Source organism: Sorex fumeus, unplaced genomic scaffold (genome assembly GCF_029834395.1).
Source record: "Sorex fumeus unplaced genomic scaffold, SorFum_2.1 ptg000007l, whole genome shotgun sequence".
In the NCBI taxonomy this organism is placed as follows: Eukaryota; Metazoa; Chordata; class Mammalia; order Eulipotyphla; family Soricidae; genus Sorex; species Sorex fumeus.
The window spans coordinates 60,815,579-60,838,685 of record NW_026606064.1 but is presented as its reverse complement, the minus strand read 5'-3'; the positions used below and the strand labels follow the sequence as shown (position 1 = coordinate 60,838,685).

The 23,107-nt window shown below is 38.4% G+C and overlaps 1 protein-coding gene across 5 annotated transcripts in view; it reads right to left on the bottom strand.

Annotated features, from left to right (window-relative positions):
* Window positions 1-23,107, bottom strand: part of MKX (mohawk homeobox) — an 83,706-nt gene that overhangs the window by 46,259 nt on the left and 14,340 nt on the right. For all 5 annotated transcript variants that reach the window (XM_056136586.1, XM_056136622.1, XM_056136595.1 and 2 more), the window contains one exon: window positions 22,378-22,713. In XM_056136586.1, the coding sequence (XP_055992561.1) occupies window positions 22,378-22,713 (336 nt within the window). The remainder of the gene's footprint in view (window positions 1-22,377; window positions 22,714-23,107) is intronic.

Below are 23,107 nucleotides of genomic sequence, written 5' to 3'. Positions count from 1 at the left end.
AGATTCCAGAAAGTAGAAGGAAAGGAACCCAGATGTAGAGAGTTTAGAAAAGGAGGTGAAAAGATCTCTCAAACATAAGATACCAGCCCTGCAGCTATTCCTAGATTTGGGGAAAAGTAAAATATAGCTGTGAGCTAGGCTTTAGAATCAAACAGTTCTGAGTCTGAATCTTGGTCTTGCAACAGCACAATTCTGCTATTTAATTCTGTTTTCTCATTCTTTATTTTTATGTAGGAGTACTGCTATTTATTCAGCCACTGATTAGCTGATTGAATTGGGCCTTTTTTTTTTCATTTTTTATAATTTTATTTATTGAATCATCATGAGAGCATTACAAAGCTTTTGGGTTTAAGTCTAGGTCATACAATGAAACACTCACACCTTCACCAGTGCCCATTCTCCACGCCCAGAAATTCCAGTGTACCCCCATCCTACACCCTCCCCTACCTGTGGGGCAGATGATTTCCACATTACTCTCTCTCTAGTTTGATTACATTCAATATTTTGACATCAGACCTACCATTATTACTTGAGATTTTACCCCAACACTCAGATCTGCCGAAAGGGCAACAGTAGACAATTTGTGTTCTATTGCTGGTTATGAATAACATATGATGTCGTGTGGCTGCAGTAGGGCCATGTGATTTTGAAATTCTGAAATTTTAACACTTAAATGTGGAGGGATTTCTGCCAAAAGCTGCTGGGTTTCGAGATTTGTTTCTGAGTTTCTGGGATCATGGTCATTAAGCAGCTTGATCAGGAGCCAGAGAGGCCGGTTGTGGGCGATGACTTGGGGTTTCGTTGGGGTGGGGAGGACAGGCCCGGCTCCATCCCCATCCCATGAGGCCCAACAAGTTTCATCCCTGTGGGCCCAAGCCTGACTGTCCAGTGGCCTCTGGAGGATGGCGGCCACTGAGCCTCCTAGGGGGAACAGGCAGAGGGACCTCACCCTTTCTCCCCTGGGGTGGCCTAGCGATAGTAACCTACTGTGCAGTCCAGACACATTTCTGCCAAAAGCCGCTGGTTTTCGAGATTTGTTTCTGAGTCTCTGGGATATACCATACCTCCTTTTATAACTTTATACCATACCCCCTTTTTCTCATTCTTAAAGGTATTTCTTCTATCTATATGATGTTTAACTGCCATATCTTGTGTGTTATACATATATAATTATAACAGTACAAGTAAAGCATTTTGCATAATGCTAAACATTTAGTAAGGGGTAATTGTTATCTTGTGAATTATTATGTTATTTTGTGTCATCATCGGGAACTATCTAGTCACTCTAAAAATTCACTGTCATTTACCAATTGCTCATCTGCAACTAAAGGTGTCTACCTAAAGTTATGACAAAGTATGTGTATTCATAAAGAAAAGATTAAGCAAACAGTATAAAGAAAATGACTATTTGTGGACATTTTTGCTCATATATAATTATGTAAATTCAATTTATGTAGACAAGATTTGATTAGTTTACAGATTATCCATACCAAAGGCATTTAAAACAGCAGACTTTTTATACTTTATAATCAAAAGATCACACTAATGTTGCTGCTCATTGTCTAAACATTTGAGGTTGAATGGGTACAACTTCACTGAAACCGCCCTCTTAAGTGATCTCTCCAGGGCGGCAGAATTTTGCCCCCAGGAATTCTCCCGCTGGCGTAACATCTGTGAATATGTACATTACATAGGAAGAGGGACTCTGTAGATATAGTTAGGGTTGCCAATAAATTGATCTTAAAACAGAAAGATTATCCTTGCACTCTCTGGGAGGGCCTAAGGAATGGCATGAACTCTTCAATGCAGAGCTTTGTCTTGGTTGCAGAAAGGGAGAGGAAGCATAGACCGAAGCTCCAAGTACACAATGCACTTGTTAATGATGTGAAAACACAGGGACAGAATGAAGGGAACAGGAACCTCAGTCCTGCGATCACAGGCAGTGAATGATGTCAAGTCTGATAAGCTTGCCACAAGGCACTTTTTAAGTGTCATTCAGTGTGCCTGGCAACTAGATGCCACCCTGATGACACTTTGAACAGAGAATCCATTCCCGTGAGCCTGCTTTCTAGCCTACAAAACTGTGAGATAGTAGAGGATAGATTCATCTATATTACCCCATTCAAAATTTCTGAATTCCTGGAGTGTGTGGCCACATTTGCAGCTGTGAGACATCTCAAACTCAATACCACTGATGAGCCGGGAGTAGCACACCACATTGAATGGGATTTAAAGTAGAAGGCCACTGATCTCGATTTAGAAAATATCAACACACAAAGCTTAACCGGTAACAACATGTTCAAATAATATTGTCTATAAGAGCTCAATGGCTCCAGGGTAAAATACAACGATATTCACACACTTTCTTCTAAGGAAATATTTTTGATCATTTTTAGCGAATTATAACAGGCAATATAAAATAAATTATTCAGGGCCTGGTATAGGGGCAGGATGGTTGTGAAAACTGGAGGATGGTTGTGAAACTGGAAATAATGGTGGTAGGAGGATGGACTGGTGGTGGGATTGGTGTTGGAATTTTAAATGTAATAAAACATGAACAACTTTATAAAAATAAAACAAAAATAAATAAATATTAAAAAAATAAAGGGTATGTTTTATGCTGTTAAATTTGTGGTAATTTTCTATGGACAATAGAGAGCCAGACTATAGATATAAAGACTGTTCTTAGACATAACCACAATCTGTTATGGTTAATTAATTAAATCACTGTCACTGTCCTCCCATTGTTCATCAATTTTCTCGAGCGGGCCCAGTAATGTCTCCATCGTGAGACTTTGTTGTTACTGTGTTTGGCAAATTGAATACGCCACGGGTAGCTTGCCAGGCTTTGCCGTGCAGGCGAGATACTCTCAGTAGCTTGCTGGGCTCTCCAAGAGGGGCAGAGGAATTGAACTCGGTCCGGCATGGCTGGCCACGTGCAAGGCAAATGCCCTACCATTGTGCTATCGCTCCAGCCCAATTAATTAAATAAACAACATATTTCATTTCTGATGATAGTATATAAGCTGTCCATTTCCATCAATGTGTGTATCACATCTGGCATTATCCTACCTTTCTTTGTTTTAAGGGTCTTCCTAAAATATATTTCCTTAGAATAAATACTTGAATATACTTCTGCCCTTTCGCATCCCCAACAGAGGGTAGCTGGATCACTGGAAAGAAAAAATTCTGTATTGTAAAGGATAATATGCTTCAATGATTGATGAAGAGTTAGTTAGGCCTGGATATTTTCTGTTCACACCATTTACCCAACAGTCAGATTAACTACGGAGAGACACAAAGCTCTTTACCTCATTCAAATGATTCTAGTGCATCTAAAGAAGTATAAGAATTTGCAGTAGGGTCCTGACAAAGACTGTGTACAACAGCAAAAATGTAAGCAATGCAGTCTGGAGCCGTAAGATAGCCAGTGAAATAGATTACATGTCCAGAAAGATATTGGGAGCAGTGACCAATTTAAAATTCATTACTGTGTAAATAGCGCTGCTTCCACATGCTGACAGCTGGACAACCAAGTACATCCCTGAGGGGGGAAAACTGATAAGAAAGTATATTGTAGTGAGTCCACCACTTCCTATAGACAGAAAGGTGTGGTGTAATATTCAGCCAGCCACAGCCAACCTGACCAAGAGAGAATTTGGATCGGAGAGCCTTGAACAAAGACAACACTTTACTATTAAGGGGGGGAGGGGCAGATGGGAAGAAGAAATAGGAAAGAAAGATAGAAATGAATAGGTTTAGACAAATTATGAGGAAGCAAAAGTATTTATGCCTTTTCAATGTAAATTAAATACTCAAATTTTATTATGTACTTTATTAATTCAAATAAACATGGTATTCTTTCCTTTGAAACCTAATAACCCTTTTCTTGCCACAATAGCTTTTAATTTTGATGTATAATTTAACTACATTTGTAGCACTCACTAAATATTATTAAAGTAATCTAGGTCTGAAAGGGTAACCAAAAAAAAAGGAAGCATATGCATATTTAATGCTTCATTAATTGATAATTCAGTTTGAAGGAAGATTGGCAAAAAGGAATGGAATTCTTAGCTCCTTGTTTTTACTTAAAATTCCCAACAGTACTCATTCAAACAAAGGACTTAAATTTTCCACTGGAAGAATGAGAGAAAAATTCGTCTTAGCATGCCCTGCCACATGTTTAACTACAGAGTAAAAAAGAATTTATTTGGATTTTAATCACATTTCAAAAGTGTAGTATTTATTAGATGCACAACTGCCAAGTACCACTATATTGTATTATTATAATTACAGGCACTTTTATTTAACTAAATTATATTTAGTTTTCTATTTCAAGCACTGTAGATTGGAAAGTCTTACCCATCATAATGTGTTATATTTATGTTCATAAAACCTATCAGGAATTTTCCAGGAGTTTCTACACTCCATTCTGTACACAATTATCCTGTACTATTTCTTTGATATTCAGAATTTATGTATAATTCTGAACGCGTGTGCCAATTCCCCCTAGAAATCATCAGAACCAAGAAAACATCCTTTATGCTAATATCAACTCAGAGACCAAATTAACAGTTTCCTTTGAGACAGTGTGCTGAATAAGCTTTACTTACTTCTCTTATCGAAATTACAGAATGTAAATTTAAAGGGAAATCAATGCCTCACCCCATTGGAAAACACCAAAGGTCGCTATCGCCAAATCAAAAAGCTGAGGGACTGATGAAAGATGAAATGTGCATGGCATTTCATAAATGTGCATGGGGGAATTTAAACAGAGAACAACTCAAACCAGGTGGCAGGCGAACAGGTACAGGAGAGAAGTCAGTAAGTTACAGTGGGCGCTGAGAAGCCCAGTTGGTTACGGCCAAAGACTTTAGGATCTTTCTTTCTAGAGTCTTTTTAGAATCTTTCTTTTTAGAGTCTTTCTTCCTTCCTTCCTTCTTTCCTTCCTTCCTTCCTTCCTTCCTTCCTTCCTTCCTTCCTTCCTTCCTTTCTTTCTTTCTTTCTTTCTTTCTTTCTTTCTTTTCCTTTTGGGTCACACCCAGCAATGCTCAGGGCTCCTGGCTCCTGCACTTAGGAATTATTCCTGGCAGTGCTTGTGGGACCACATGGGACACCAGAGATTAGGACTCAGGTTGGCCACATGCAAGGCAAACACCCTACCCACTGTTCTGTTTCTTCAGCCCTAGACCCTATCTTTTTTTCCCTAGTCTATAGGCCCAGGTCCTTTTGCCACCACTAGATTCTCTTAGCCCAGAACATGGTTGCTTCAAACATTCTTGAAACAAAGGATAGGGCATGTCTGACAGCCACAGCAGAGGCAGTAGGGCCATGGAGAGGAAGAGAGAAGAGATTTTGAAGACTTACAATCTGCACAGGAGCCAAGGCTTACTGTTACCAAGCCCTGGGAGTATAAAAATAAGATGCAAGTGCTGGAGAGATAGTGCATGGGGTAAGGTGTTTGCCTTTCACATAGCTTCTGACCCAGGTTCAATAGTTGGCACCCCATAAGGTCCCCTGAGCCCTGCCAAAAGTGATTCTTCAGCACAGATTCTAAGCACAACAGAGAATGGCCCATACCAAAAATATAAATATATATACATATATGTGTATGTATATATACATATATATAAAACAGGATACAATTTTTTTAAAACCTGCAACAGAAAAAACTGATTAATAGGAGGGATGGGAAGGACTAAAGACAAAATGAGTAATTTGGAAGGTGAAATGGAGGAAAATATTCATAATAGTGAAAGATAAGCAGGAAAATAATGCGAGAAACAGTAGACAACTAAGGAATCCCAGGCCGAGATCATTCCATAGTTAGATACAAACCTTCAAGGTATCTGGACAGCTAATCTGTACTTCATTTAAAATTTTCCAGATAAGGAAAGAACTAAAGAAAGAAGAAAGGAAATACTTTCCAGTTCACTTCACCAGACTACCATGACTCTAATATCAAACCTGTGCAACGAAAAACAAATGGCAGACAATAAAGAAAATGTTAGCATTAAAGGCAGTTAGAAGTATATTTAAATAATGATACACCAAGAGGGAAGAGACTTCCTCCCAAGAATCCAAGGACTGTTCACAAGGAAACTGATTCTATACAAAGAATTAAGGAGGAGGACTAGATGATATTTAAAACGGTGGGAGTTGGATTGGGTGACAGTTCAGTGACTGGGCATGTAGCAGTATTTGACATCAAGCCCTTGCATCAGACATTGCATCACCTCCACACCACCAGGTGTGGTCCTGATGGAGCCTGAGCACGATTAGGGTAGCCCTGGAGGTCCTCAGCACCTCTGCCCCTCAGCAGCACTGCATCTCTGTGCCTAAGCATGGATGTGTCCTTCAATTTGGCTGGTTATCACTGGGAAGAATTGTGGAACCCTCATAGTCCTACTAAAACACTCCTTCTCACTGAGTGTAGAAGTAGCATTTGGTAATTATAATAGCCTATATAATTAGGTGTCTGTCTGTGGATGGAGAACGTTGGGCAACATTCAGCAGTGCTCAGAGCTTACTCCTTGTGGTGCTCAGGGGACCATATTTGATGCTAAGGATAGAACCGGGGTTGCCACATGCAAGGCAGGAATCTATATTAATTCTTCAGCCTCCAAAGGGAGGATGTATCTAACAGCGCAGGACTACAACTCCTTCATTTATGTTCTAAAGTGGCTATAATAAACTTTCTGTAGACATTGTTTTCCCCTATAAATAATATTCTTAATTACCATTAATATAATGTAAGAAAAAGTTCCTTTAATATCTGCCATCACTGCTATTATTTAATGTGGACAATGAATTGTATTAGTTGGAGGGAGAAAAAAACAAGAGGAGAGAGAAATTTACATAAAGTAATTACTATTTAAAAGTTACAAGCTGTGTACACTCAGACAACCCAACTGAATAAAAAATAATAAACAAAATACAATACATTTCCTACATTTCAGTGTAATTTTTTAAATGGAGCAGATAAGAACAGAATAGAAACAACAAAAGCAAAATAAAGTATCTCGGTATTGACTTAATAGAAACGTGCAAACTCAATCTAAAGAGAAATATAAAAAACATATTGAATGTCACAAAAGATGATCAGAATAAATACAGAATGCTCTTAAATGAGAAAATCAGACCCAAGAATAAAAATATTCTCTTAATTATTAAATTTAGTGATTCCCAAACTAACATCCATGTAGAATCTTTTCATTCAAAATTTGATTGGAAGGGTAAATTTGAGAGCCTCGAAAAATCTTTGGAGCTACATGCAAGTAGATATACCCTGTCATGCATCTAAACTTACGAAAGAGCAGAGCAACAGCACTGCGGGACAGGAATTGTTTTTAATTTGATGGACTACATTAGCATCTAGAAATAGATACATTTAAAGAAGTATTTATCTAAGAAGGGTAGAATTTCAAGTAATAAAAGGTGGAATTACACTGGATGGGACAACTAGTCATTAACTTAGGGGCCAAGACAGACCATTGATTCCTAAGATTTATTAAATAATTAGATTGTGAGTCTATAAACGAACAATTGAAATAATCAGTAGAAAAATAGAAATTTAAAGAAACAATCTTGAGATATGTCTTCCTAAATTGACAGATACATTAATAACGCTGACAGGTTTAATCGCACGCTTTAGCTCAGGCATCTCCTAAGCCTCGCTCAGATCGAGCCACCTCCTTGGGCAAGATCTTGTACCTGCCAGCAGGGGGCGCACTGAGGCCTTGTTCCCCAATGCTTCCTTTGAAATGTTCCTACCCTCTTGCTCAGGACCCAAATTTGGTTTCCAGCAGACATAATACAGACATTTAACCTGAATTTTTTGTAAACTGTGGGCTTTCTTCTCCCCCTCTGTATTTCACCAATTTTGTGTTATTGAAGTGTAAGTTACGAATAATCTTGTGGTTCATAAAAACTCAAGTTTTTATATTTCACATGAAATCCTTTTATAATAAAGGGCCTTGCCTTTGAGCACATCTGCTAGCTGTTCAAGTTCCAATTTCTAAAACAATAACAATGTTTTCTTCTCTTTTCAAATAACACCTTCCTGAAGTGGAATTTATAGGTAGGTAACTTCAGATCAGGTAAGGAGGTTGAGTGGATAGAAAATTTGAGCACTGTAATGTTGTTGAAGCAGCAGGACTTTAAATGTAGGCAAAATTTCAGCTTGCACTGCTTCAACAGAGCTGCTATTCAGGATTTTATGCTATCATTTTAATTAAAGCTCTTGAGAAGAAGTAAGGTCAAACAGAGCATGCACAGATCATTGGCCTTTATGGGTCTTCCCTGAGTTTTCTATTAGCATTACACATTTGTGTGCGTGTGAAGATTAGAAATAGTGTTTGTGGGTTGGTAATATGCCATGAAATCATAAACTTGAGGGGTTTTTATATTGTCCTAATGAGAGGAAAGTAATTTTAAGCATAAAACTCAATTTTACTGTTTCAATCAGAGTAACCATGAAGTAGTCCTCAAACACTTTTTAAGATAGTTGAGAATTACTATTCCAGATTGATATAGGTTTATGCTTTTTTAAAAGCACCTTTTAAGAAAATACTGCATATTAAAAAATGAAAATAAAAGGCACACAGGTTAGATAACCTATGCAGCATCGGGGAATTATAAATCATTCTGAATTAGTGCTGTTTCGGCAAAGGCCTTAAGTAACATAACTCAGGAGACACAATAAAAAGTAAAATAAGACCAACTGTACTTCTGACACAATTGTCAAGAACCTGCTTGATTTAGCAGCTCCAGAGAGGAATTTAAAAATATAGCACCCTGGGACTGGAGCAATAGCACAGCACGTAGGCCGTTTGCCTTGTACGCGGCCAACCCAGGTTCGATTCCCAGCACCCCATATGGTACCCTGAGCATCGCCAGGAGTAATTCCTGAGTGCAGAACCAGGAGTAACCCCTGTGCATCGCTGAGTGTGATCTAAAAAGCAAAAATAAGTAAATAAATTAATTAATTAAAATATAGTGCTCAAAACTAAGCAAAAAAGAAAACTGTGACAGCCGTCTATCTGAATTTGCAAACTATAGGGTTTGGGGAATTCTCAGGCAGCCCAATATCCTAGGACCCTTTAGGTTCATGCTGGGTGAAGATAGCACAGCAAAGGCGCTTGGTACCAAGCAACCTTTGGATGGGGATTTTGCATTTAGAAATGTAAGACCCAGGAACATTTAAGGAATTCTCAGTCTTCGCCAAAAGTCATCCTCTTGCCCCGAAGCCATGTGACAAATGATCCTGAAAAATACTTAGTCTTTAAGGCATCTGTTGTCTAAATCATCATAGAAACTGGAAAGCAAGACTCTGCATTTTGGCCCTTAGTAAAAGGGTCCATTTTAATGTCATAATGACAATATTGGCAGAACAGGGCATTCCGGGTTGAAATGTCTCTGCCGTAAGGAGAGCCTTGTCCACCATAACCTGAGTTTGGCACCATCGAAAGCACTATCAGTTCTAAATTTGAAATGCACAGCAACTATGTGAGAACTTAAAGAACAAACTGTTTCTTGGAATTCCTGCTTCGCTCTATGCATGGTCATCTCCGCCTACCTTTCTGTAATCTAAAAGCTTTTTCACCTGACTTTTTTTTTCCATAGAAATTTTACATAACTGAAATATCCCCCTCTAAATCACTGTGCTAAACATATTTCCCTCTTGATGAAAATGAAACCTGATCAAAGCCAAAACTGTTTTCATGAACAACACTTAAGAGCAATTTTCGCGACAGTGTCATCACCCAGGCACCGGCCAAGGCTCTGAGCCAATGAAGCCCGAATTCTCTTTATGGGCACATCTAGTGAAGTGCCTCTCTTGAGCCAGCAGGAAAGGGGAATTCAATCCTCAAGCACCAGAGTATCCTACTGACTGGAGAAAACAGTTCTCCACTCACTTCTATGGCTGGGAAGACTTAATCGGTATCTTCCCCAAAGCACTTTCTAATGGGGGGAGGGAGGGGTGCGTGATCATTCAAGCTATTTTGAGAAATTTCAAATAAAAACTCAAAGTCTCCGGTATATACATACCAGGTAAGGATGAAACTGTGTATCATTTTCAAAACGATATTTTCTCATCGATGTTTAATTTCGATTTCCCCTCTACCATCTTCAACACCATCATCACCATTATGATCCCAAGACTATAACTATGACTACTCCTACACACGTAGCTCAACATTATTAACCAACTGGCGGTAATGATTTTACAGGGCCCCTTGATGAATCATTACTTTTCCCCTTCGTACCGAAGGCTCATCTATGGATATCTATCACAACCTGCACGTGTGAAACTATGAACAGGGGTCAAGTCTGTTTCGCCTCAGCCATTACAACAGAGTACGTTTTCAGAACTCTCACCCACCTAGACCAGGCTCTCAGAAGTTCAACCTACTGACTTAAGAAATTTTTAAATAAAAGTCAATTAGGTATCTGAAAGAACCAAAAAGGAATAAGACTCTTTACTCAGGGCCAGAACCACATCTTCAGAAAGCAGGCAACTCATTGGCTGTCCCAAAACAAAAGAAACCCCCCTCCCCACAAAAAAAACCCATGAAACAAATAAAATAGACCCTAACAATGTTAATACCTATTTAAGATTCCTGAAAATTTTCCAAATCTGCAACGTAAGGGATTGAGATGGAGAGGCCTTTATTTTTATTATATTTTTATTTTATTTTATTTTTTGTTTTTTTGGGTCACACCCAGCAATGCTCAGGGGTTACTCCTGGCTCTGCACTCAGGAATTACTTCTGGTGCTGCTTGGGGGACCATATGGGATGCCAGGGATTAGAACTCAGGTTGGCCATGTGCAAGGCAAATGCCCTATCCTCTATGCTATTGCCCTTATTTTTATTTTATTAAATTTTTTAATTGAATCACTGTGATATAAACCCGTAAAAAGTTGTTCATGATTAGCTTTCAGTCATACAGTGCTCCAACACCTGTCCCTTCACCAGTGTACATTTCCCAGCACCAGTGTCCCCAGTTTCCCTTCCATTGCCCCTACCCTACCTCCCGTGGAGACACCTTTAAAGTTGACTACTTCCTTGACTCAAAATCCTTGGCTATTTCCCTCTCATTACACTGACATTGAGAAAAATTAGGTTACGAGCAGACAAAGTAAAAAAGGAGAAAAACAATTCACGCTCTAACTGAATTTAAACATGTCGTCCATAGTTAAAGTGAAAAATTGAGGAAAACCTCATATTTCATCAGAGAAAGTTAGCAAAGTGAACAAAATTATTCTTTTCTGGTTCCTTCAATCTCCCAATTTCAAGTGATAACAATTCTCAAAGAAAACGAGGACTCAAGCTTCCAAAGTTTAAAAAGTACCCAAATTCTGGACTAAAAGAAAACACATATTTATCCTGAGTAAAAATTTTGTTACATCAACAAGTCAAATTTGACACAGAAAAAATACTTGTTTAATTTTAGAAACAAAGTAGGGGCACAGAAGGGAAAAACCAACTACAACTAACCAAAAAAGGGAAAAAAGAAACCACTTCCATATTCATTAAATAGAGTGTCTTGTTATTTTCACAGACAGTAAAACCTTTCTGACATCTTTCTCCGTGCCAGGCTGGAGAAGTGTCAATGGATCTTATTTAGGTCTCTTTGGTATATAAAAGCTTTACAAACCCAGCAAAATTTCAAATTGGTGGGAGTTATGTATCTCTCATATATATATATATATATATATATATATATATATATATATATATGGAAAAGGCTCTTTTATGCCAGCTCTGAGTTTGGCTTGGATTTTTAAGACTTATTTAGAAGCTGGAGGGAATGAAAGAAAAAAAAAACTCTTAATGGAAATAGTGACACAGTCTTAAATATAGTGACATGAACAAGAACTTGTATAAAATTGAACCCGGATATGAGTGAGTATGCCAGAGTGTCTGCAATGCCCACAGTACCAGAAAATCAATCACAATGGGTCAAATAAATCAACAGTCTGTCAAGAGAGAAAGAACATCCCAGCAGCGTCAAAAGTTCATGACGGTTTTATCAGGAAAAGATATAAAATGCACTACAGTTTTACACATGGAGGAGAAAGAAAATGTAAATATTCTTTATAGGCTTTCTCCAGTTCTATCATGATGAAAAATAAATGATACTTTCAAAAATGAAAACTTTGCGGCTGGAGTGATAGCACAGTGGGTAGGGCATTTGCCTTGCACGCAGCTGATCTGGGTTCGATTCCCAGCATCCCTTATGGTCCCCCAAGCACAGCCAGGAGCAGATCCCGAGTGCAAAGACAGGAATAAACCCTAAGCATCACCAGGTGTGATCGAAAAAAAGTGGAAACTGTGGAGTTAGCACTGAGTATGCAGCAGAAGAATTTACACTGAAGAATTTACAAAACTCTGTGGATTCCTCCTCCCCCATTCCCCCCCGCCACACACACACAGACATAAAAGGTATGTTCTCCACCACTGACCCACATCCCTGTCTCCTAAATCTGTTCTTTCTCAAATCCCATGTCCAAAGCTATATGTACTAGATAGAAATAAACAATAGGTATCATTACTCAATGGAAGTTTATTTCATGAATGCTCTATTTGTTGTTTTCACTCTTCTACCTTATTCTGCAACAGATTGTCTTTAAACTACTCAACCTTTTCCACATTTCATACTTGCATTTTCCTGAAAGATCACTCCTTTACTTGAAAATAGATTTTGTTTCATTTTATGCCTCCTAAGATTTTATTTTAAATCTCTTAAGCATCTCAGAGTTTCGGGTTTCCTTTTTCTCCTCTGGTTTTACCATTTTTATATTTACTCACCCCCCCAACCCCCCTCCCCGCCACTTTTTAAACTTACTCAGGACCATTCTCTCTATATTGTCTAGTTCACAGACAGAGTTCACTGTATACATATGCACCTTAAGATGTTCTTTATGACTCAACGAGCAGACAGATGACATCATTGAACACAAATTCGTTAAGAAATAGTTATGGATATTGTCAAGCATGATACATCATTAAAAATAAAATTGTCTACTAAAAAAGAAATAACTATGGAACAAATATGTAAAAGACACTGTATCAAATACTAGGGGAACTATAAATGTAATACCACCTCCAGGCCTTAAAGAGCTTTTAACACATTCAAGACAGTGAGCATCATCAGGAAAGAATAACTAGAATGCAGTTGCATTTCAGAAGCAGCTGTATATCAGGAACAGCTGTTTACATTCACCTAAATACAAAATCAGTGTTGCTGACTTTCTTAGATGCTGTCCGGAGGAAAAAGATGCATAGTGATAAAAGATACACCTCAGGGTTAAACACAGTCCTGAAAAATGGGCACATTTTCTCACTTGAGCTGCTGCATACTTTCAAATGTATTTGTAAACCACGTTGTTATATGAGGCTCTAAGTCTTAGGATCTACAGGAAAGGATATTCAAGCCTTCACATAACACCAAATAATGAAGAAATATGAGTGAAAAGTTACCCCTGAAGGAGCCAGCAAGCTGCTTGTGCCAACATAATTTTTTTTTATTGTTTCTGCCAGCCATTAGTCTATTTTTGTTGCTATTGTTTTTATTTATTTGGGCTGCAGCGATAGCACAGCGGGTATGGCGTTTGCCTTGCACACGGTTAACCCAGGTTCAATTCCTCCGTCCCTCTCAGAGAGCCCGGCAAGCTACCAAAAGTATCCCACCCACCTGCACAGCAAAGCCTGGCAAGCTACCTGTGGCATATTCAAAATGCTGAAAACAGTAACAAAAAGTTCACAATGGAGACGTTACTGGTGCCCGCTCGAGCAAACAGATGAACAACAAGAGGACAGTGCTACAGTGCTTGTATTTGGGGGCCATAATAGGCAGTGCTCAGGACTTATCCTGGCTCTGCACTCAGGAATCACTCCTGGTGGGCTCTGGGGGAGCATATGGGTTGCTGGGGATCAAACCTGGGTTGGCCACGTGCCAGGCAAGCACCTTACCCACTGTACTTTGACTCTGGCCCACTCTTTCCATTTTTAACAAAGTAGATAGACCTGTTATGTAAGTCCATCTCAACTTTTTAATTGTGTCTCTAAGGAAATTTAAACTTCAAAAATTCAAGCTAATATGAATTTTAGGAATTACCTATGTGACTCTTGTTTTGCCACCATCGTCACTGACAAATGTCTGCCATGTTCAAAATAATTATTTTAAAACTTTTAATTTGTTTATTAAGGTACCGTGATATATAAAGTTATTCATAATTGAGTTTCAGGCATACAACATTCCAGTACCACCAGTGTCAACTTCCCCCACCAACATCCCTGGTACCCTCCCACCACTCAGCCTGCCCCTTGAACACTCACAGGTTTTTAGTATTTAGGTTATTTTTTTCCTTTTTGGATGCATGTTTGTTTTTGTTTTTATTAAATACACACACACACGATGTTTTCTTGCACGTTTTAAGTCTGGTTGTTGTAGTTTGGGTCGCATGCTTTCAGTGTTGTTGGCTCTGTGGTCAGATCTATACCTGTACCTCTTCTCAATGCTTTTTAAAACTCATAGCAACCCAGGCTTACCCAAAGGTCACAATTTCTACACATCATGAAAAGAGCATGACTTTAAAATAAGAAATGAGGGAAGCTCCCTTTCTTAAAAAGGCTATCAGAATGGCTTTGTTCTTTCTTCAAGTAAGTTAAGGGAAAGTCTAAGATTTTGGTTTGTCCTAAATGGACTGACTTGGGAGAGAGGAAAGGCACAAAAGAAGGGAAGGGAAGCAGAAGTGAGTGTACTACAGCCCAACCCAAGTGCTGTGTTTAATAAGTTAAGGAGAACTAAAAATTCTACCCTCGAAAATAATGACCTAAATGTCTATCTGAAATTTCACTTATACAGAATACCTCATTCCCAGGTGATGCTTGATTAATATCATAGGATATAAATGCAGTAAAGATAGAAGAGGAAAACTTGGGATAGTCTTTTAAGTACCCTTTAAAATGTCACTAACTGGGCTGGGGATAGATGGTTTTATTATTCTTTGCTGCAGAATATCAAGTAATTGACATGCCAGGAAAAGCATATCTGAAATAATCCAAAAATGCCAAAGCTCAACTCCTTTCACTGAAAACAGAGAAGTGATCAAGTCCATGTTCTCCCTTAGACATGTACCTCACTTGCTTGTCTCAGTTTCTTTGTTTTCTTAATTCCTCTCTGGAGAAGCCTGTGTACTTTCTTGAATACACATTTCCCTCTTTACTCTCACATCTTGCTAAGCAAGTTGTATTCAATAAAATCCTCTTGCTTCTCACACACACGCATGCACACACACACACACACACACACACAGTGGGGCAAAAAAGACAGTACAGTGGGTAAGGTGCTTGCTTTACACACAGTAGACCCAGTTTTGAATAATAAGTGAAGGAGTATGGCACCACATATGGTTCCCCAATCACTGCTAGAAAACGACTCCTTAGCATAGAGTGAGGAGTAATTCCAATGATCCCTTAGCACACAGCCCAGTGTGGCCCCCAAACCTAAATAAGAACAAAGAAGTGACGACCACAAAAAGACAATAAAAGAAGAAAAAAGTAAGTAAGTACCTACAGTAGACTTACTAGTTCCCCAAACCCCAAGAGAAACCCAATGTACACAGAGAAACGCTATCCTGAAGAGTTGGCTCCTCTGAAGACTTCTCTTGATAGCCACGAGGCTCTGCTTCACATTGCCCCAAACGCAAAACCTAAAATTGATGAAACACAAACACTAGAGCGATTACTCACTGCCCAAAAGGTTGGCTAGAGCATCTCTTTAATATTTCTTCTGTTTCGTTTCACTACGGCTTTTCTGATGCACTGCTTGGCACAGAACACAGGCGCCTGCGAGTGTAGAGCCGGGCCTGTGTGCAGAAGTAGCTCTTCACAAACACTGTGTGTGTGGAATGAGGACGTGGTTGGGTAACCCGCACAGAAACAGATTGTGTTTCTGGACTGTGAGTGTATTTGAGTGTATTTGTCCAAATCGACTACTGTAGCACTCTGTGTAGCACTGTATAGCACTGTCCTCCCATTGTTCATCAATTTGCTCGAGTGGGCCCAGTAATGTCTCCATTGTGAGACTTGTTGCTATTGTGTTTGGCATATCGAATACATCACAGGTACCTTTCCAGGCTTTGCCGTGTGGATGAGATACTCTCGGTAGCTTGCTGGGCTCTCCGAGAGGGGCAGAGGAATTGACTACATTTGAATTAAAATGAAATATCAAAAAAAGATGACCGCTGGACTAGAGCCATTACTGACTGGATTCCACGGGACGTCAAAAGATCAAGTGAACGCCCACCTACAAGATGGTCAGACTTCTTCGTCAAGACCCTGAATGATCGTTTTGAGGCTCTGCATATTCCTAGAACGAGCAGATGCCATTGGGCTATGCTAGCACGCAACAGGGACAAATAGAGACATTACTGACACCCGCTCGAGTAAACTGATGAATAACGAGGTATCAAGTGACCAAGTGATAAAAAAAATGAAATATCAGGGGCCTAGGGTGATGACTCATGGGTTGGAGCATAAACTCTGCAGGCAGAAACCACAAGGTCAATCCTAGGACCACCTGGTCTCAAGAGCACAGATAAGGGAGTATCTCAGGAGCACCCCTGAATGTGGCCTCCAAATCAAAATTAAAAAATAGAAAGAATATTAAATCCCCGGTATCACCTCTGGTTTACTGAGATTTTTAGCATTTCCTCTTGATAATGCTAGCTTAAAGTGTAAAGTACAGGAGTACAGAGAAGGATATATAGTTCCCTTTGGGTGGGGGGAGGAGGCATCATAAGAAGCCAAGAAAAAAACAATTTAGAAATAGCATTGAGCTTTTTCTCCCTCGTCTAAACTTTCTGCTTCCTACATCCTTTTTTTCCCTTCAGTAACTAAAACCCCTAACTTCTTTCATTTTGCTTCACACGTGCGTGCGCGCGCACACACACACACACACACACACACACATACACACAAATCACATCAACTTTTAGAGTACCATACACCAAATAGATAACTTATTTTCTCTACCAACCAAAATCTCCATTTCTTGAGGGAAATTAGCACCTCGCAGGGGAGGCTAATCTGATCATTCACACTAATGTAGAAAAGAGTCAGATTCACCTATATGTTTCTCTATGTCAGACCTGTTTAATGTAGAGGGATTTTAGACAGTTTAACAAAATGAAGTTGTAACATCTAGCTATGTGGGAGCAGTTTAAATTTATTAATTATCTGCTGGTTGAGCAGTGGGGAAAGCACTGGATTATACCAGCAATTTGTAACTTGTCATTGGGGAGCTCCAAAAAAAAAAAAAACCAAAAACTTTTTCCCTGACCAAGAGGAGTAAATTATGTGACTTATTTGAAGATTTGTCTGATTTTTCTACTCATTAGGATTCATGTTAGAAACCATTTCTTTCTCCTTCAGCAAAAAAGAAAATGTAATAGGCTTGCGTTTGAAGGTCAATCGAATGCTAATCCAAGGTCAAAAAGGCTTCAAGGACAGTCAAGATGACTGGATGGCAGATGGCTTCTTTATAGCTTATTCTAGCTGGAGAATATGAGCTTAGATTCTAAAAAAAAGGACTGTGGATATTAAAGCTAGAGTCCTTATCTTGGTATCGCAAAAAGAAAATCCACTCAGGGGCAAGAGAGCTGGATGTCAGTTTGTATTAAAATATCTGAAAATTACCATCTCTTAACCTTGCATTTGGTAAATGAATTGCAATATTAATTTAGATAACAATTCAACAGATAACAAGAAGAGACTGCATTTTCCCGTGTATTTAGAATCAATGACCTTTATAATTCTGATAAAGTCTAGTTCATTGCTTCTGTCAAAAATGTTTTACCCAGTATTTATTGAAAGTCCACAGCCATGATGCTCCTAGCAGGAGGCTAAAAACTACTTATTATAGAAAAGTAAAATCAACAAATGATAATGTCAAAACCACCTGTTTGTATCTATTCTGACATAACAAACAACAAACACTGTCCTCCCATTGTTCATCAATTTACTCAAGCGGCCCAGTAACGTCTCCATTGTGAGACTTCTTGTTACTGTGTTTGGCATATTGAATACTCTCGGTAGCTTGCCAGGCTCTCCAAGAGGGGCGGAGGAATTGAACCTGGCTCGGCCGGGCTGGCTGTGTGCAAGGCAAATGCCCTACCGCATATACTATTCTGACATGACCAGTAATATTTTCATTTGGAATAACTAGTCTGTAATTTACCAGGCATCTCCTCCTACAATTCAACAATTAAGTGAAATGAAATTCAGCAATATATTGTCCTTACACACACACACACACACACACACACACACACACATACACGCACATACATACACGCACACACACACTCTCTCTCTCTCTGTCTATCTCTTACACACATTTGTTTTTTTTTTAATTTTCATATAAGAAATTTATTTGGCTTTTTTATTCTAAGCACTTCATGAAATGCATTATGAGAGAGCAACTTTTAGACAAAAATAGATGAAAAATGGATGAGCCAGTAAATTGTATTTAAAAGTGATCTATTCTTGATAAAAGAAGGTAAAGTTAAAAATCTTGCTAGTGGCTTTTCTGGTAGAGCACATGCTAGCATGTGTGAACTCCAAGAACTGATTCCAGGCACCACACACAAACACACACACACACACACACACACACACACATACACACGCGTGCACACACGTGAACACACACTAATAATCTTGATATTACTGCAGGGCTGGGGTGAGGAAGGAGAATCTGAAAAACCTTATATTTAGCTGATGAAAGAAAAAATCAGTAGGAATTCAAAGAACTCAAAATGCCAGAGAAAAAACAACAGTTGTTCCCAACGTATTTACTGAAATCCTTGTTCTGCACTTACCATGCTTGGTAACCCAACTCCAATTCCAGTTGTATTGTCATTCAGTTCCCACCCACAACTTCGTTGTTTTAGTCTGAAATTTAGCAGGCCAATTTCAGACCACTCATCTTTCTTTTTTGGTTAGTTGCGTGGGCAACATTTGGTGGTTCTCTGGGACCAGCAAGTCCACTCCCAGCAATACTTCAGGGGTTATGTAGTGCAAGGGATAAAACCCAGGGCATTGCATATGAAGGCATGAGCTTACCCCTAGAGCTATATTCCCCGCACCTTCTAAATTCTCTATTCACAAAATCAAGATTTTTGTTCTGTTATTTTAAAAGTTGTACCCATGCATGCACAAAAAGAGAAGTTTACATGTCAAGCTGTTTTTTTTATTGCTTACATAACTAAATAATAAATTCTTATTTTAAAATAGAATTTGGCCAATGAATAGTCATAATGTACACCAAGTGCATTTGGAATGCATTCATAAAAATAAATACCAAGATATTTAACTTTGAAAAGCATTAATGATATAGGCATGTTATTTCCTCTTTGACTTTACATGTTGTCACCTCTGAAAAGAACATGCATTTTCAGTAGACTTTCATACTGGGTAGCTTTCATAAGCCATGACCTGTTTTTACTGGTGAACACAAAGAAATGTATAATAAACTTTTTTTATTAAGACCCTCAATTTCCTTTTACTATACCTCATCAAAATTTAATTCATTTCTTCCAAAAATCTGTCTTTTTTGTAGCTCTAATATGTGTTAACATATTGCATTCAGGGTCTCTCTACAATTCTAAATTGTTTTTCATGTGACACTTGTTTATCAGTAGTTATGTTGTTCCAAAATCACTATCAGTCTCATAAATAAATATATTGATCTTAATGCTATCTTGGGCTGGAGCGATCGCACAGTGGTAGGGCATTTGCCTTGCATGTAGGTTCTATTCCTCCACCTTCTCTTGGAGAGCCCGGCAAGTTACCAAGAGTATCTCACCCACACAGCAAAGGCTGGCAAGCTACCCGTGAGTATTCAATATGCCAAACACAGTAACAAGTCTCATGATGGAGGCGTTACTGGGCCTGCTCAAGCAAATCGCTAAACAACGGGAGGACAGTGCTACAGTGCAAAGCTATCTTAATCTGATTTGGCAATAAGATAACATTTACATTTTTTGGCTTGCTCTGTGCATTGGGGTTACTTCCTGGCTTTGTGCTCAGGGATCACTTCTGGCTTTGCAGGCAACTTACCCCCAGTACTATCTTTCCAGACCCAACATTTGCATTTAAAATATACATTTTCCATATCTCTGTTCCAGAAAAATGTATAAATAATTCTCTAACGTTTGAAAAATATCCAAATAATTTATGTTTTATAGTTATTGATTATATGGTTATTTATATTATGTATGGGTTATTTTCTTTCTCATTTTTTATTTAAAAGTTCATCAATTGTTCTTGCACATTTTCAATTATATACATTCAACTCTTGACTTATTTTTCACCTTTCCATTTAGATCTTTCTTTAACCAAATTTTTTCAATTAATTGTATTTTAATGACAACTTATTTTTTGTCATAAACTTCTAAGTTACCTCCATGTTCTACTGTGGTCCTATTAGATGTTAAGTATACAGTTTAAGATTTTGCTACTGACTGAATAGCTTTTTGTTATTCTTTTACTTCTTCCTAATTAAGTTGTTATCTATAAAGCTAATCTCATATTTTGATTTTTGGGGGTTGTTTTCATTGCTGGAGTTAAAGATGTGAACAGCAAATTAGTTTTTAAAAATACATTGATTTCTGGCAGGGCGGGGGGTTAGGGTGGGGGTGGTGGGATGGATATTGGGATCAATGGTGGTGGAGAATGGGCACTGGTTGGAGGGATGGGTACTCGATCATTGTACGACTGAAACTCAGGCACAAAAGTATCTAAATCTGTAACTGTACCCCACGGTGATTCAGTAATAAAAAAATTAAAAATACATTAATTTTCTGACTTTTAAAAATACATAGATTGTACACAAGTGTGTACAAAAGAGTATACACATCAAATTTATATTATTTTTCAATTTCTTGCTAAATTATATGCATTATATATTAGCACAGAGGGTAGGGCATTTGCCTTGCACGAGGCCGAGCTGCTCAACCCAAGTTCGATTCCTTTGCCCCTCTCGAAGAGCCTGGCAAGCTACTGAGAGTATTTCGCCCCCACAGCAAAGTCTGGCAAGCTACTTGTGAGGTATTCGATATGCCAAACACAGTAACAACAAGTCTCACAATGGAGACGTTACTGGGCCCGCTCGAGCAAATATTAAAAAGATAAATTTAAATTCCCTTTTATAGCAATTTTATTGTTTATATCTCAAGTTCCTTGATATTAAAATCCAAATAGAATAACCTTTGTGTAATATTCACCATAAGGTCTTATCTATCATAACTACATAAGTGATTGATCTGTATATAATGACAACAGTAATAGTGGCCTGGCAGTTATGTTCCTCCTGCCTCTTCTGAAGGTGCTATTATGAAGAAGACAATCTATGTGTTCTCAATCTCTATTTCCTTATCTTTGAAAGCTGAAATTATGTTCAGCTTAAGTGGCATTTTCATGACCTATACAAGATATAGATCATGTGAGTCTTTTGTTCTATAGAATTTTGTCCAGGGTCCAGAGATACAGTACAGGGGTTAAGGTTCTTGCTTGCTTTGCGTTAGGTCAACTCCAGTTTGACACCCCCAGCAACACATACCATCCCCAGAGCAGTGTCAGGAGTGACCTATGAGCAGAGAATCAGAAGACCTGAATACTGCTGGGTGTGGCTCAAAAACCCAAACCCAAACCAAACCAAACAAACACTACCACCAAAAAAACCCCCCAAATCTTGCTGTTAGTGTAACAAACACTATAAGCAAAGCTCTTGGGAACTGAAATCAAGATAGAATATTTTATTAAATTCAGTACTCCACCTAAAACTATTGGAAAGGCAGAGATCAATTCATTATTTCTGAAAAAAAAAAAAAAACCACTGTTATCTAAGTGATTTATCAGTCCTACTTGTGCATCCCAGGTTTAAAAGTAAAATTTCTGAAGCAATTTGAGCCAGACCTAGACTTTTTCTTCACAAAAATCTTGGTGTCTGCTAATTTGTTCATTAATAGTTCATCTTCCATGATTATTGATAATCAAATCATTTAAGAGAATATAATACAAAAGGCAAACGTGTATAACCCTCTATGGATAAAAAAATAAAAAAGTCCTAACATTATTATTAAGAAGAAAATTTCCCTAGAATTACATCTAACAACAAGCATTCTTGCTAAGCTAAAAGAAAACTTTTTAAAATGAATCATGTTCCAGTATGTGAATAATACAATGCAAAACCTATAAAAATATACATTTTACAGTTGTGAAAACAAAGTCTATCTGCTGCAGTTTTTATTGTTTTAAACTCTTCATTGTTTTTCACTTTTAGTAACAAGAAGCGCAGACTTACCTGTGCGGTAAACGAAGTTGCCATCCGTTTCTGATGAAGAGGGAGACACCAATTCTTCCTCAAATTCATTGGAACTGAAAGATCCAGAATGGTTCCTTTGTCTTGTGTTTCCCATTATGGCAGCATTTGTGACCATGACATGTCTCAAAGAGTCGTTAAGGTAACGGTTCAACAAGCTGCTCTTATACTTTGGGGGTGACACGTAGTCCTCATTGGCCCGTGACTCTGGCCTCACCCCAGCTTTTATGACTGAGCTTTCACTTTTAATCACCGGATGGTGAGCTGGATTATTATAACTCCCTTCATTCATGTGGTTTCTTGGAGGATTTTCTCCATCTAAGAGAGAAAAATATCACGAGGTTGTAATTACACATACTTTCCCACAACCACCCAACTATCATATTTCAATTACTATAAAAACAAATCAGGAGCTGAAGCGATAGCACAGCGGGCATTTGCCTTGCATGCGGCTGACCCAGGTTCAATTCCCAGCATTCCATATGGTCCCCGGAGCACCGCCAGGAGCAATTCCTGAGTGGATGAGCCAGGAGTAACCCCTGTGCATCACTGGGTGTGACTCAAAAAGCAAAAAACAACAACAACAACAACAAAAAATCAATGGCATTTTAAATGTATAAAATTATCTTTAATATGGAGACTAATTTTTAGGTTAAAAAAAGTAGGAATCTATTTAATCTCTCCCTGTGGAATTTTAATTTTAATGAGTTTT